We start from the raw sequence: 17,610 nt of genomic DNA on the forward strand, positions 1-17,610 counted from the left end.
GTTTCTCTTATTTCTTCTAGAAGAGTAACATATTAATTAGCATTTTAATCTTCAGATCAGGGGATTAGAAACATCGTTCAACGACTCTCTTCTGCATGCAACATCCTCGGCATCTGTAAAAGGAAGCATAAACCCCTCAGCCAACTACTGTATGCTTACTGTGAGGAAAAGTCTCACACTACCAGCAAAGCAAACATGTTACACGTTAGGCAAAAGATGTCTCCTTCAGAACTATTTCTTAAGCAAAAGAACAAACTGAAGAGGGGTTCACACAAATCATATGCCTGCTGCTCCCACTTCTAACACTTGTCTAATTGCATGAAGTCCTCCTATGAAATCCATGCTGCCTTTGAAAACATGCGCACACAGGAATTTTGGTTTTTCCTTAATACTGTATTACCAGTTTGCACTGCCAGTGGTCCCTGAGCTGAAAGAATCTAAACCCATGTTTTCTGGGCTCTTTACCCACTGTCATTTAATAAACCTAGAAGTATCGCTTTTTAAAATTACTTCCTAGGACATTTCTTTTGTCATTCTTAAGTGCACAACATTTCAATGTCCAGAAAAATTTAGCATGATCAGAAAGTCAGATGTAGTTAACAAGCTACCATAATAAATTAAATTAAGTTACAAAAATCACAATTCACTCATTTTTAAATAGAGCAACCCATTTTTGAGGCTTTAATAGCAGAACTGAAGCCTGAATAATTTAAGCCAGAAAAGAAGTGAAAGAGTTAAATGTCACAAGGGTTGTAGAGGTCTCTCCTTCCATTGCCTAGTGATACCAGGAAACCCATTCCTTGGTGTTACAATGCACCTATAGCCTGACCCGATCACCTCAAGTACAAACTCAAAAGTATCCGTAAGCAAACCTGAACATCCTCACGGAGGTGCTTTACCTGTTGCCGTACTTCCTGGTTTAGTCAAGAATTTCTCCTTTCAGAAAGAGGTTATCAAAATAGCAGCTACCAGGTTTTCTTTTTTTCTTCAGAAAGGAGAACTTGCTTCAGGACACCCTATCACAGTTTATATAACAAAGTCTGAAGTCAACTTGGTACAACTTTGTCCAAACTGGTTGACCAGTCACAAGACTATTTTGCTAAACGTGTACAGTGGGATCATGACAAATATCTTCTTTTTAAATTTACTCCACTGTGAACAGTGTAGGGGTACAACACAACTTGCACAACTATGTGTATTTCAAAATTTCCTCAGGAAGCACTGAGTCATAAAAAGTTTTGCATGTATAGTATCTAACGTACAAAAACAAACCCCAAAGGATGGATTACTTTTAATATATCGACCTAAAAGTGAATGCCAAAAAAAGCAAATTGTAATTTCTGAAGTATCTTATATATAGAAGCTTTAATAAAATAAAAAAAAGACTTCTTGCCTTCAGCTAAAATGGTGGAAGAAAATTGAGTTCTTTTGCTATTGCAAACCTTACCATGTTCAAGTAAAACATTTTCATTAATTTTGTAGCAAGATCAATACATTAATTGTCATCTAAGTTCAAGACCTAATCCTCAACTTTAAATCTTTTACCCGTAGTTAAACATATAAACTTAATATTAAATCATTTCTCTTATTATTGCAGAAAGCCACAAGTGAACGATAAAAGTTCTCAGATGTGCGGTATCCATGAGGAGGTTTGAATTGTGTATTTCAAACAGCTGCTTGACAAAAGCCAAGTTATGAAGTAAACAAATATTGATTTTTTTCCTCCCCCTAAATTCAAGAAGCCACCAGTTGCTCTAAATGTGTAGAGAGATTATAGAGAATAATATATACTCTCTGGGATGCTGATGCGCTAAAAGGAAGTCACTGTCCTGCGTAACAAGCAGCATTTCAGATTTTGAAGGGAGCCACCTGCAGTGAAGAAAGTCTAAGTCCCCATAAGAATCAGGGTAATAAAGGATGGCACTATGCTACTTTCATAGTGAGGATGCAGGAAAGTCTGCAAAAATAAAAATAGTGCAACCAAGTAGCAGAAATGTAAGTAACATGCAGAGTTCTTCACATAAGAAGAGATGATTGATGTCAAACAGCTGGGGAGGTGAAATGAAAAGGTGTCATTTTAAAGAAATTAGAGCTTTTAAAAAACCCAGAGCTCTTCAATACGCAGTGTGTTAGCTGCAGCTCTCTGTCCCAGAGTTTCATCCATCTCAGTGCTCGGGATCAGCAGCCCAGTAGCCCCAAACGAAAGGAACACAGCAAACTACGAAGTTACATGGGAAAATTAATTGTATCCCGTGGCTGGGTAGCTGGATACCCAGAATTGGACAACTGCTGAGTGGAATATTCCCCTCACTTTCACACTACAAATAAATCATCAGTTTGTAATTCTGCTCATTTCGTAGTAGCTGATAATCTACCCCACCTTCCATTTCTACTGTCAAGACCTTAAGAAAACGAAACTAATGTGTGAACTCACGAGAACTTATGCCATCAGGTGGCTCAGAACAACCATCACCACTGCCAACCACTGCTTTTTTATTATTTCCAAGTAACCAAATTTTCTGAAATTCTGAATGAAAACTGTAAATAGTTATTCTTACACAGTGTGTATATGTTGGAAAATCAGTTTATGAATTAATTGTGGTGTAGGCTTTTTTTAACTACAAATACAGCTTGGGACATACAAATTCAAGCCTGTAAGGTTTCAATTATTACTTTGCAAGGAATATTTAAATCTTATTAACACTTTCATTTTATTTTCCTTGTTTTTCCTTCTACTTAAAAAAAGACAAACATTTTTTCTTCATCACTAGAAAATGCAAACTGGAGCTTAACCTACCCCACAGACGTCTTTAAAAGAAGGCAGTATTTATATGTTCTACATTTGAAAAATGCCAGATAAGCAGGAACATTACAGAAAAGTAAAATCTGACACCTTGGTTCAGTTTTGGCTGTCTATTCAACAAGCAATTGTTTACAGGCACATCTCAAGTTCTCTGTTCTTTAATTAAGCCCAACAAAAGCAAACAGAAGACTTTGTAACACACACAAAATTTCCCACGATGTTCATCTTTCAGAGTCAATGAAAAAACACCAGTGGCTGCTGGATGGCTTTACACGACTGTACAACTCTTGGAGTAGGTGTACCCAACTGCTAAGAACAGTGCGGGCTGACACGACTACGCATCCAGCATCGGGATGTGCTGAAGTCTCCATTTCTTTAACATGAACGTTTGGTACATGCTTGGCTCTTCACAAAGTTAGAACTAACAAAGAGATGGTGGCTTGGCAGCCTTGGGGAACCAAGCAGCTCACACAACCAGTTAAATGTTTTCAGTGGTACTGGTTTTAGATCATTTGATTACATTAAGAGCCTTTCTTGACCATCCTGGAGGTCTGCCCACATTCTAAGCTAGAACCATAACCCACTTAAGGCATAGCTTTAGACAACTTACGTATTCAGTACTTTTTCTGAAACTGATTTTGTTCTGTAACTGACCTAACCCACTGCACCTCATCCACACACCAACTTCCTACCACAACATGGCAGCTACGGTTTCAGAACATTGCTCCTCAGTGAGAAGGACTGCTGGCCAACAAATCAACATCTGATATTAGGATCATTCAAAATAAGTAATTTTATTAATAAAAAGCATCCCTGTGAATGTTATGTTCTACTTTGCCACTCTCTTAATTGGAGCTGTTACAAAACAAGCATCAAAGCTATTTTGCAAGCCTTCCCATTTCTGACCAGCCAAACAGAAAAGCCTGTGGTTAAGCTTGGAAATGATACCCATCACTTATGCCTAACTCTTAATGAGCACGCCAGTTGTGACAATACACTAAACTACCACGTCACTTTCTAATGTGAAACTATGAAACAAAAGTTCCCCAGACAACTTTTAGCCCGTTACATGGAACTGCACGAAGTTGTTTCTGTGGTATCCCAGGACCATAGTAAGATACATCAACGACCCACTGTTAACTCTCTTTGTTTCAATTCTTAATTCAGCCATAGAGAAATCCAGAGCAATTGTCCAGGGGTGAAAACCACTACACCTCAACTGAAGTAATTCCTATCATAATTCACAGTAGCTGAAGATACTTTCCTAGATCTCAAGAAGACAAGGAAAAAAGACCCTCAAAAAATTCTACATTTAAAATGCATTTTTATCAAATCAGGCGTCATTATCAAAGTCAGTAGAATATATGCAAACGAATATAAAACTAAAAGTTTATGACAATTTAAAAGAACAGAACTTGGAAATTTTGCACATTTTCATTAAAACGTTACTTTTATTTGAGCAATATACGTATCTTGCATAGTCTCAGAAAAAAAAGATAGTTCCAAAAAAGAACTCAAAAGTCCAATTATTCTGTTTTCTTTTAAAAACACAGTAACTGTTACTAAAAACCCTGTGTAAACCAGTTTCTGAATCCAGAGAAGTGAAATGGCACCATCTAGTGACTTAGAGATGAGATAATCAAGTCAGGGAAGTTCTCACTTCTTTTACTTCCTCACACCACCATACATTCAAGTTTGGAAACGACAGCAAAAGGAAATGTAAAAATAAACATGAATGCTGGAACAATTACTTTGGAAAGCGGAATTGAAAGTCAAGTGTTATGACTCAAAGATTATTTTTCTACCAGACTATGTACCTATATTCTTCAGTATAACAAAATATTTTTGGAGGCACAATATAAATTTAAATAGTCATACACTACTGACCCAAATATCTTCCCAGGAAAGCGAAATGCTTTTTAAGCAATGACAACACTTACTGAGGAGTTTTCCATCAATTAATGATAACACACATAGCCATCAAAATTTATGAATAAAAATCAAGTAACTTTGGATGCATTGATAAAGTCAAGTAAGGCAGTGGCCCCTTCGCTTCAATTAACAGCACCACATCAGGTTTGCACAGGCACCCTGATCGTGCATGTATATGCTCGCTGATTCACATTTCCAGCAGACTGCCTAAAAGCTGCCAGCATAGAACATTTCTAAGCTATGCTTACATAGCAAAACTATAACTGTTTCTGTACAGATTTCATACATTTTATAAAATCTTCTAGGCTTTCATCCTCTAGTAAAATATAGACAAAAGCAGAATGTTTGCTACTTTTAATATTTTTTTTCTCTGTGCTTTGCTTAAAGAAATATATTGAAAAAAAATTACATTTTTCTGAACAAGAGGTCCTATGCCCTCTAGAGGACTATAGAGGAGGGCTTTTCCTTTAGGAACGGTTGTACAAAAAGTGGAAGAGTGAAGGATGTTGTGCAGTGGAGGTTCTGTACTCAAGACACTTTTCACCAATGTTTCCTCTTTTATTCTTTACTTTCTGTGTGCATTTAATAAATACAAAGAACAGTTTCTTGCTTTGCTAGAAAAGTTAAGTCTCTAGTAGCTCAAAAAAACCCCACCAAAACCCACCACTCTAAACTTTCAGTGTCCCACCCTAAAAAGTGGGACAGGTTGACATTATAGCATCAGATAATTATCCTTTTTTATATGCTGAAAGACTGAAAATACTTCGTGAAGAACATTACAGTGATCTGTAGCTCTGCTGGCTTCTCACTTATCTGTAGCTCTATGACAGGGCAAAGAACACTACCTATACCAAATAAAAACAAGGTAATTAAGGTTAACTGTTTATTGTAACAGGGTTGAAAGCCGGTAAGAAAAGCAACAGACAGGAGATCTGGCATTGCTCCATACTGCCACAATTTTCAGCAAGAACAAGCAAAGAGAAAAAAAATCTCATCATGGAAATCACAGAAGAGCAAGCTACTACAAGCTACTACACGTATGGACCACATTCCAAGGACATACGGATAAAATCCTTTCTGGTTAGAATGAGCACTGGGTCAAACAATTTTATCCACTAACTTCAACATATGCAGCTTGCCCAGATCAAACTATTTCTCTGTTTCTATGAACCACTTCACCACACAGATAGCTATTTTAAGCTTTAGCAGGGCACAGAAACATGTATTTGAACAGGCTGCCCTTCCTCTTTCAAAACTGATTTCAGTTCAAGCTGAATTTTCTGCCTGCAAGAAAGGTTTTCAGCTGACATACAGTAAAAATGGGACTCGTAATCAGTCTTTTGAGAACACCTGCAGAGATCACTTTAACTTCTACAAAAACCCATATGATTTCCAAAATGGGGGGTGGGGGGTGGTTTAAACTTTATTTGCAAATATGTGGGGTTATTTTTTATAAAAATTAATTGTCACTTGTTTTAACTATCATGGAGACAAACATAGTGAAAGCCCCCAGACTCCCATTTGAAATGATGACTCTTCCAATCTCAGCTACAGATACAGTCATGAACTAAACCAGCAAATGCTTCTGGTCATAAAGTAGTAAAATAAGGAAAAGACATGTCAGAGCATCTTACAATTCTAAAATTTTGTATGAGCACCTTGAAGGAAAAGGCATGCAAATAACTGAAAGAGAATACATGAACAAACATACCTTTTTAGGAATAGCCGTTACTGTATTTTGTCTTTAAGTTAGTCACACTAAACTTTTGATAAGCTAATGTCTACCCACTGAATTAGCTATATAATTAAAAAGGGATACATTAAACTGTTCCTTAAAGTTAAATGGGAAAAAATAGTTTATACTTCCTAAAGCCCAATAATAAGGGACCTCACTAAGGACCCTGCACATCTTGAAATAAAAGTAGCAGAAAAATTCATAGGAAGATTTTCTTACACTCTAAATGTCACTTTTGATGTAGGTGAACCACTGCAGGGGAGGCTGAGCTCACCTGTTGGAAACCACTCCTCCACGTGACAGACTTGCCATGAGTTTTCCAAGAGGTTCTTAAGTATCTGACATCTCCATGAACAACAGGAACAAGAACGTTTAGATCTTGAATTAGTGCAACTAGTGAATGTGGTAGTATATTATCAGGGTATTGGGGGGATGGATCCTTGATGACCAACTGAAAATCAGAAGCACAGAGCAATTTCAACTATAGATGGTATCACTTAAAATGTTCTAACTATAGTAAATGCACAAATATGGTCAACCTACAGAGGTGTTGACTGCCTCTGCCACCTCTATAGCTGACTCCTTGATTATTAATGTAATCTAACAATTAGCAGTTATCATAACACAGTCTTCATCTTGATCGCACAGGAGATGCTTAGGGCTCTCTGACTGACTCCATACTTCTTTGTATGCTGTAGACACAATCAAGTCTCCACACAAGACATGCACATGTGTCTATCAAAAAGCTGTCAAAAGCCCAGTGGAACCAGGTATCTAATTTATTGGTATGAACAAATATACACTAATCAAAATCCATGTTGATCACCTTTTCCTCAAAGCAAGAAGATTTTGGAAAGATTTTTGGAGCACACATCAAAATTGTCACTTGTTATCTGGAAACTGAAAATAAAAATAGTATCTTTTTCTTTTGGTTTAACATTGGAAATCAATCCCTTGAAAGACAACTGACAAAAGCATATAGGTTTTGTGCATATTATAAGAAGCTACCCATAAAGGACATTTACTGTTTGAGTAATTAAAGATTTCATTTCTGTCATAAAACGGTAATTACAAGGTAAGCTAAGTATCACAGAATGCCATGCATGCAATACCAGGTCAGCGAAGCAAGCTGTTGCATTTGCACTCAACCATAGTCACTCAGCTGACATTTTATATAGCAGTCACAAGACAACGTATCATAATAATCAAAAGCTACCATATGACACTGCAACCCACTTCTCAGAAAAACTTGCCTGACTACTAATCTTGTGTTCTCATTTAGATGGAATTTAAACAAAGGAAAAAAAAAAATTTTAAAGGTCAAATTAAATATTTCATTCTATATACTTAAGCAAAACACAGTTTGGGAAGTTTCTCATCATAATTTAATCACTTTGATCTTTACAGAAAGAGCTATGGTGTCATAAATTGAAGAAAGTTGGCAGGCAGTAATAACAATAACTCATGAAAACTTCCAAATAAACAGTTGAAAGGGAGTTTGCTCTAATTAATAATAACTTTTAATGAAAAGCCATGATAAATGAAACAAACTGTTTTGTTTTTAAAATCTCTTTCTTTCCAAGAGATGGCCTTTCCTACAGAAGAAATTTGAAGGGTTAATTAATAGGGTTAACCATATTAGCTGTGTTTGATCTCCAATTTGCATCATTGATTTTTAAATTTGAGTCTAAGTTCCTAAGGTCTACTTTTGCTTTAAGGCTGCAATCGTTTTATTTTCTATTATTAAAACTAACCCTTGAGAAAGTACGTTGCCACAAGAGAACTGCTGATACTGAATACTGTTAACTATTTGTCCAATATGATCCCACACTTAAGATCTCCAGGGAATGGGAAATGTCATATGACTTACTTCACAAGTCTGTCATGGGTAAATCTGAATAGGTCCTGAAGAATAGAAAACAGCACTCCAAAGATGAGCACATTTTTCCATACTGATGCTTAATGGCTACCACCAACTCGCCCAGCAACATATGAGGGAAGAAAACAGCAGGGAGACCAGGCAGATGAAAGCCCTTGAATCAAGGGGTGGGGGTGGGAGGGAACCCGAAGAGCTGTTATCTGAAGAATCTGGGATTTCAAATAAGGATCTCCATGAGGTAAATAAATTGGTTAGAGAGTTGCAGAGTAAATACCACAGAAGAAATACATTCTAAAGACAAGTGAATTTCCCATGGCAAGAAACTATTTTTTAGTTTTAAGAAAAATTAAACTAGCAATTTCATCTCTGATGTGGACAGGGTGGTTAAAAAACAATTAAATAACTCTACCCATTTATACAAACTAGATTACTGAAAGAGGAAGGACTAGCCCAGTTACACTGTGTGAAAAAAATACAGAAAAGCAGGACCAGCCTGTAATAAACCACTTTTGGTAGAGTCTGCTTCCGAGCATCGCTACAGTTCTTGGGAATACCTGCTAGGCACCAAAACCGCAACAACAGTGACTCGAAAGGAGTTTAAAGGTGCACACAAAAATCGAGGACCTGCCTAAACCTGAGCTGGAAGGGGCCCAGGCTGGCGAGCACGGGGCTGCCTGCAGCGGGGGGTCGCGGCCGGGCCCCCCCGGGTGGGACACACCGGGCCCCTCCGCAGGGCGGACAGCTGGAGCAGGACAGGGGCTGCCCAGCCCTGCCCCGCGGTGCTCGCAGCACGGGGAGCTGCCCCCTGAGCGCCCCTGCGGTAACCGGCCCCAGGACCCACCGGCAGGGACCCCGGGTGCCTGAGCCCCGAGCGCCACAGCACAGCGCGGAGGTCCCCAGAAGGGTGCCCGCGGCAGGAGGACGCGGCGCTGGGGGCACTCGGGGCCAACGGGAGCAGCTGCCCGGGGCCCACGCGAGGGCTGGTTCGCTGCGGCCGCCCTCAGCCCCTGCTGTCACCCCCGGCCGGTGGGCGAGGGCTGCCCCGAGCGGGCGGCCACACAGAAGCGCCTGAGGAGAGAGCGGGCGGCGGTGAGCTGCAGCACAGAACGGCGCGGCTGGGCGAGACCGGGCCCGCGGGGGTGCGGCAGCCCGGTCTGGGGGCAGCGGGGCGCAGGGGGCTGCGAGGAGGCCGCGCCCGGGAAAGCGGGCCCGACCAGCCGCTCATGCGGGGGGCAGCTGCCGGCGCCTCAGCCCTGCCCGGGGAGGGTGCCCGGCTCTATCCCCTTCCCCGGCAGCGCCGTGAGGCGGTCGGTGTCCGCCGCCGCACCCCTGCTTTGCAGCCAGCCATGCTCGCCTCCCGGCACGCACGGAACGGCCGGGGCTCGTCCAGGCTGGCGGCGGCTCCCGCACCCTCCCCTCTGCCTTGAAGGCGGGGCCGCGGCTTCCCGCCGCCACCCCGCGGCCCGGGAGGTTTCCTTAAACCCGGGTGTGCAGCTGCCCCGCCGGGACCGGCTTGCTGCCGCGGGGCTGTGAGGCGGAGGATGCGGGCGGCGCGGGGCTGCGGTGGCGCTGCGGGCGCGGGCGGTGTGGAACTGCGAGTCGAGAGCGGGAGGCGGGAGCGGGGCCGTGAGGAGGCGGGAGCGGGGCCGTGAGGAGGCGGACGCCGCTGGCCTCAGGCGGGAGCGGGGCCCCGGCGCGGGGAAGAGAAGCGGCTCCAACTCCGCTTTGTGCCTCACGGGGCCTTTTCCTCCCCTCCCTTGAAACGGGTAAGATACCGTCACAGTAATGTAGCGGCGTGTGCTAAATAGGACATCACACCCGAAGAACAGTTAATTAATTAATTAACACTGGTTTTAAAGGGTCACCCCGCCCCGCACTTGGCTGAAGGAGTTGCTTCACCGTTTCCTAATTTCAAGTACACTTACCAGTGCTATTCTGGAAAATTACTTATAAACAGTATTTAAGACACACGTGGTTGCCTTTTCCCTGTATTTTATTGTTCAAAGCATAAATGTGAGTTTTACAGTCATGGCGTTTTGGGTGAGGAAGCTCAGAAGCAGCATTAGACATTAACCTCATGGACAGAACTTGCTCAGGCTTCTTGAAAAAATTGCATCCTTCATCTAGAATACATACCAGAGCCAGTTAGTTGCTATGTTGCCTGGGAAAAAAAAAAAAAGAAAAAGTAAAGTAACACTAAAAATTTGCCAACAGCCTTGAAAATAAATGAAACATTCAACTTTTCTTTAAAAAAAAAACCCAAACATTGACATAACAATTTGCACTTCACTTGTAATTAATTGGATAACTAAAAAGACTGCACTTTTCTTTAGAGACAAGCACCCTGACAGTGGCCCAACAAAAGTAGACGCATGCGGATGCAGTAGCGCTGCAAGTGCCACAAGCTGTGACGTGACGGACACAGCTGGGCAAGGTGCCAGCTCGGCAGCTCTGGAGCCTGCCCCTCTCTGTCCCGAGGTAAGCGTGGTCACAGCCGTGTCATCACTTCAGGCTGTGCCGCAAAGGCAGCAGACCAAGTCAGGAAGGTTAGTGAGCACAACGGTAACGTTTCCCTGAGAAATCAAAACCCATTTTGAAACAAGTCCATCAGCCTGAGAGACCACTGCCTAACACAGCGCCTCGGGACACCAGCTGTAGCCGAGTATCTGGACATAAACCGGTGGCATAAGCAGAAAAAGTCCTACCTCACAGCAGCAAGGTAAAGTATTTCAAATCATCTACTCAAGAAAGGTATTTAGGACTAAATAGGGTGAAATTCTCAGTACTTGGTGAATGTTTACAGAAGTCCTGAAGTCAGTACAACATAATCAGTAGTAGAGCCCAAGTTACACACACTTTCCACAATTCATTAAAGACATTAATTCCTCAGATGAGGAAAATGCTCGTATCCTGCTCAAAACTTACAACTTTGTTTTGGGAACTGAATGAACAGTATGTACCAAATATGTGCTCAGAAGGATTTATGTAACATTTGCTCACACCAGAAGCTTAGTGCTGATGTGCTCTGCCAAAGACAGTAAAAAATTTTTGAAGCAACTACAAAATACCCTACAGCACTAAAAATTCTCTTGACTGTATGCTTTGCATTCCATTCTATGCCCTTACTTTAAACCTCCAGATGGCAAGAGTAACTGCAACATAAAAGCTTCATCTACGTATCTCTTGTAGATTAGAATATTTCTAAAGAAAAAATATTTTGAAATATTACATTATATTGATGACTTTGGTATACTTCAAGAATTCTACAAAGCCACTAGTCAACCAAGTTGGAAAAAAGAGTCATTTAGAAAAAAGGCAATTGACCAGATTGTAAGAGCTGGATACATTCAACACTTGTACCAACAACTTGCCTCTGGTCTACAACTGCGCACTGTTTGTACAGTAATTGCTAGTCTGCAGCCAAAACCAGATGCAGGAACTGTAATAAATCACCCGGTTTTAAGCAGTTTAAATATGCCTGCTATTTCCTTTTAACAAATGGAGAATGCAAATTTATTTAAAATGTTGTTGGGATGCAGATGCATGCCACTAACTTCTGTGAGATCTGAAGGACTTGCAGAAGTGATTTTAGGACTGCTGAGCATCTAGAACCAGTTCAGATCAAGGGGATCTGCAAGGTAACGTTTAAACAGCTGGTCCTAAAGCAGCAAACTTACTGCCAGCAGCAGTCTGAAAAAAACCCGCAACCAAACAAAGCCAACAAATAATAAGGTGTAGCAAGAATGGTAATTAGCTGGCTGTTGCTTAAGGTAAAGAGACAATACATCCTTTCAGCTACACACAGTTTATTAGATGAATGTGTAAAAAGCATGAACTTCAGAAGCTACTTGTCATCCATGCGTTTCCCATTTACTCCTTAGGATGCCCGTTTGGGTGTCTCAACTATTGATTAGCTTTTGTCTTGGGTAGACAAAACTATTCTTTCCTTAGAATCACTAATTTTCATACCAGTTGCAAGTTACTGCCAAACCACAATAATTTGAAAGTCAAGAACTATCGCTAATATAATACCCAACAAATATTTGCCAAATCCCTCAATATTCAGTGTTGAGGGAAGCTAGAAAAACAATATTTGCTATATTTCATAATACTCATGCCTCTGGTTACTTGAGTCATACCTTTCATGTAACACTGATTTAAAACAACAACAGTGAAAATGATAACAGCTGCAGTGAGCAGGTAATTCTTAACCAAACTAGAGACTCTCTCCCACGTTATCTTTACTGGCATCACTCAGAAGTTACTTTGGAAGGGCATTTCATGAGACTTGAATGTCTGGAAAAGTGGTTCCTTATGAAGCTGAAGGTCACCGAGGTAACAGATTTAAGTAATCACTACAGGAATAGAGCCTATTTCAGAAGAAATCTACAGAACAGTCAAGTTTAGGAACAAGCAAAGCCATACAAAAACCCTTGTGGTTTGCCACTGAAGTTAAGCAAAGCTTTGCAGATGCAACTCGGCTTGACACCCTTCTACAACAGGTGTACCGAAAACAGAGTGGAAATGCCAACTGTATAAAAAAATATGTGGAATATTTCATAAAAAATGCTCCAAATACTTTTAATTATGTAACTTTTATTTGAGAGAAACATTGTTGTAAAAAAGTTCACATGGAATAGTAAAACCATGGGAGTGTGAAGTTTTTGTTGGGGTTGGGGTGGGGTTTTTTGGGTGGTTTGTTTTTTTTTAGGGGCTGGGTCTGGGTTTTTTGTCTATACACATCAATACACAGTTAATGATTAGGTTTACAAGTTAGCCACATGACAAGTTCACTTTTACCTGCAGGAGCTTTTGACATTACACCTTTATACCAGAGTGCTTAAACACACACAGCAGAACACTTCTATTTCAAAATTAAGCATTTTCCCAAGGACTATACTTTTTATTCTGAATTTAGTAGCTATATAGCATTAAAATAACTGTAATTGAAGTTTTATTTGCAAAAATGTTCATAAGGCCATAGGAATGCACTCAAATTCACCAGAAACAAGAAAAATCAATGGAAGTCCTGCTTTTGTGGAAGAAAGAAATACAAGTTTTATTTATAAGAATGAGAATGGCATAAGCAGTTCAGTGAATGGAGGAGAAAACAGACCTATTACCACCTACAGACCAAACCTTAAGTTTAACATTGCAAAATTTCAATTACATTAATAGATAACCAAATAACAGATGCATTTTCACAACTAACACATTTATGCATTTTACATAATATTCATGTACTTTCAAATCATTACCCATTCACAATATTTTAATGTGATATGTATATTCAAGACTCCTTTATTCACTTGTGAAAATGATCCACTTAATTCACTTGACTTCAGCAGACTAGTGTGGGAAGGGTACTTACAATGGGAAATACTTTCTGTAAAAAGAACTACAGGTCTGAAAAGTCAATTAGCATTTCTGAGACTATCCCCCAAATAGCAAAGTGAGCTGCATTACCTTTTCATGAGTGGTTTAAGCTTTAGCAGTAATAGAACTTCCAGACAGTAAGTAAATCAAATATTCTGTATACACCCAACAAAAACTTCTTGTGCATGTTTTGCTGAGCACAGACTGAAAGCTAAAATTGCAAAGCACTGAGACCAGTCCGGGTATTGTTTGGCTATTTTTTTTCTTTTTTTAAAAAAACATTAGAAAACTATTGGTCAAGATACAGTGCACAGACATGGGTCCGAGGAAAAGATTTTCTAGAACCTTAGCATAAGCAGCATTTTTGTTTTATCCACCAAATCCACAAAAAATGTCTGCCTCTCCTGAAAGGTTAGTGGCAATTTCTGGAACAAAACAGAAATACATTTGCTGCTTAATGAATAATAATTACAGGACTTTTGTTCTAATGGACGTTAGAATACTAACTAGATGACTGAGGTATAGTTAAGAGTCCTTCAAAATTTAGATCATATAGTCTGGAGCAAAGTAGCAACACAGACTGCATAGAACAATCATAGTGATATTAGAAAAGCCTGTAGGACCCAGCATCCAACGCGTAGGCAGAACATACCATTTATCATCACCCGCTTGTCTAAAGGAAAATAGCTAAAAAAATTCCTGGTAGAACATACAGCTGATTCGCACGCTAAGATACAGCACATTTTTCAATGTCTGACAAGGCAAACTGTACACAGAAAGAGGTCTGTACTGACCACGTTAGCACACCAATAAAGTGCAGCCACTCAGCCATTTAATACTGCTGGAGAAGAGGGGTGGGGGCAAAACAACAAAGAAAGAGAGAGAAATCTGCATTTTACCTTATCCATAAGACCACATGAAATTAGAATTCTTCAGTTTCAGCAGGGGACAACAAAATTGCATTAATTTCTTCTACAAATAGAAAAAGATGAGCTTTACATGAACATTAAGCAAAGTGAAGTATTTACTGCATTATTTTATCATGCATAAAGTGAATTTCCTATGGTCTTACATCACATTTATGTACAGTTTAGCACAGCTAAATGTAAGAAAATAGCAAGTTTTATTTTTCCTCCCCCCCATACAGAGCAGATACCCCAATTCGCTGCTGCTTCAAGAAGCACTTCATAGACTCTACTACTTAAAGGCTCTTTCAAAGGGAAGTTCATGGAGACTAATGTTGGATGAACGTTTAACCACACAGCAAAGACAGGAAAAAACAATACAAAGCATTCCGTAAACGGTGCCAAACACAGAACATGTCAGTTTTGGTTTGCAGACAACCCCTGAGATAAAAACCAAAGTATTACGACACCAAATAAGTCAGAGGTAAATTACTGAAAATAAACAACATTCATAATTGGTGTCACAACACTTTCTGTATAGAAGCACTTTTTTGAACCATACAGAAAACGTAACTGCTTTAGCCTGTCCGAGAAAAACATCAAGGGTAGACAACAGAGCAGTTAGGGTTGCTTTGTTTTTTCACTAAACCTTGTTGCCATGAAGATGTTTCTGTTTTAGTGCAGCAACAGCAGTTTATGAGATTCAGCATCTAGTTACAGTAACTACTTCTATTAAACCACATGTGGGGACAGGCTGATAACCACCTAAAACTTCATGGAACCAGCTACTTAATGTTAAACCTTTTAAAATCAAGTCTTTAAATCTAACGCTATTGGCCCATCCACTTTCAAAATATTTACAACAGACCTGGAGATGACAAATCCAGTACCTGACACCACAAAATGAAGCGGTTATCTGTGGCAACAACCAACACACGGTTCACAACTCCAGACGATGTCGGGAAGCAAAAGCAAGCACATCAGACAGTAATGATGACAATGACAGAACACACCTACCCCCTAATAACAAACATGCTGGACACAAACTTGTAGTTAAAGCTTACAATGGTCCAAGTTTGGCACATCAACAGAACTAAAGCACCTGTTTTAATTGCTTGTTGAGGATTTTTTTTTTTTTTCTGAAGACAATAAAAAAGTAGTAGAACAAAGACTAGGTTATACAACGCTCAATTGAGTAAAAAAGGCAACTACGTTTCAACTCTGCTTCTAACAGTCTAGGTCACTGTACCAGTTTCTGATGAAAAAAATAACTGCTTGAGCAGACCAAAGAGGGCTTCACACATTCAGTATTAACTGCACAACTAATAATATGTTACATCCCTAACGTGACCGTTTCCTTAGTGCTGGAACTTGATAAACTTTAGCAACAGCACAGGAAGCTAGTTTTTGGACACCTCAGTTGTCAAGGGTCGATGCTTACAGATGTTAACAAACTATCCTTACAATTACAGTAGAAATAGATGTCACCTTTAGAAGCAGTCATTTCTGAACAAGTGAATCCACAGAGAGGTTACTCAAAACTCATGCATTCAGCTTCCACAAGCCACTTAAGTGATAGCGATGAGGCCAATTTGTGACAATGAATTCAACTCCAGAGTGTACTTCCTCATCAGAAACAAAAAAAGGTGCAGACAGTTTGAGCTAACAAAGGGAAGTTAAGTGAGGAGAGACACTGTGTTTATTCAAACAACTGGAAGGTGCATCTGTGAATCAGACAGTGACTGGCAATTCAGAACACAACTTTGCTAAGTCTGGTAAAGAAAGAAAAGCAACATACTACATTCAGAACAGAAGCCATAGCTTCTGCATGAACAGATTTGTGCATCCAAGAGACAAACGCCATACAAATTGTTAAATGCCAATTGTTACAGTAATTCTCATTACTAGAGTATCAACATCCATACTGCAGTCGTGGCCACAAGTATACAGCATAGAAAATAATGGACGTGAGACTTAATTTTTCCCCTGGCTCTTCTGCTTGAAAATAAATTTGTTTAAAAACAGAAAGGAAAACCTGCACAAATCTGTTAAGAATCTTTCTTACAAGTCAAACTGTGCAAATACAAGTGTAAGATTGTGCTGTAACAGGCAGTAAGAGGCCAATATGGATGTGCAAAGTTAAAAGAAACATAGCAGCTTTTGCAACAGGCAATAAAACAGAAAGTAAAAAAGGAAAACAAGTTAACTCTTGCATTTGTGTCTCCACTTCATAGCTTCCATATCTGAGAAAGAAGAGCCTGACAGGTCAATAGGCTTAGTGAGCAAAATCCACTTGGTATTTTGTGTATCGCAGTCTACGTTCAATGGAGCTCTCAGCAGCAGCTTGGTGGTATTATTTCTGAGGCTTTGTGACCCTGTGCTTTCAAAGAAGCAGAAAAGGTTCTAAGTGTGCTGCAGTCTATCATTAGAAGTTCATCAAAGTAGCGTGCATCGAAAGAAGCTGCTCTTCTTAGATCGGTTTTCTGTTATTTTTACTGGCCCACCTGCCCCTGATGAACTGTTGTCATTCTGAAAGAGACAAAGAGTATCAACATCATAAAAATGCAGGAAAAAAAGTAAGTCGAGCTTTCCCAGGTTCCCTCCCCACCTCCTCTGCCTTGCAAAGCTATAAGCAGAGCAGCAGTTTGTTGCAACTTGAGCTCCTCAATTATCCAGACTCTGTTAATCATTCAATAAAAATGCCTATTTTAAAAATGAAGATTTATCCAGCAATCCAGATCTCAAGTATTAGCTGAAGTAGTTTGAGACATAATTCGACATTTAATAAAGCAAAGAGCACACTGTTACATTTCAAAAGAACACATCAATTTCAGGCTGCTCAGTGTTACTGTTCATGCAAAATAAAGAACAATTACATGCTGACGTGTAATAAAGCCTGATAAAGCACCCTTTGCTCAAATTTATCTAGCACACCCTGTAATCCCCAGCAGTTTTTTGGTAGGGCTACTTCTCAGACAAT

The 17,610-nt window shown here is 39.9% G+C and overlaps 1 protein-coding gene across 5 annotated transcripts in view; it reads right to left on the bottom strand.

Moving 5' to 3' along the window:
• Nucleotides 1-10,324: 10,324 nt before the first annotated feature.
• RAB8B (RAB8B, member RAS oncogene family) overlaps nt 10,325-17,610 on the bottom strand; it is a 31,339-nt gene continuing 24,053 nt past the window's right edge. The window contains exons 8-10 of one of the 5 annotated variants that reach the window (XM_056345779.1): nt 17,135-17,159; nt 14,625-14,697; nt 10,325-10,510 (exon numbers count right to left, since the gene is read on the bottom strand). In XM_056345779.1, the coding sequence (XP_056201754.1) occupies nt 14,648-14,697; nt 17,135-17,159 (75 nt within the window). In that variant the 3' untranslated portion in view covers nt 10,325-10,510; nt 14,625-14,647. Of the gene's footprint in view, nt 10,511-12,925; nt 17,160-17,610 lie in introns of those variants that run through there. The other 4 variants (XM_056345780.1, XR_008822961.1, XM_056345778.1 and 1 more) reach the window with 4 other exon arrangements.

Source organism: Falco biarmicus, chromosome 7 (assembly GCF_023638135.1).
Source record: "Falco biarmicus isolate bFalBia1 chromosome 7, bFalBia1.pri, whole genome shotgun sequence".
In the NCBI taxonomy this organism is placed as follows: Eukaryota; Metazoa; Chordata; class Aves; order Falconiformes; family Falconidae; genus Falco; species Falco biarmicus.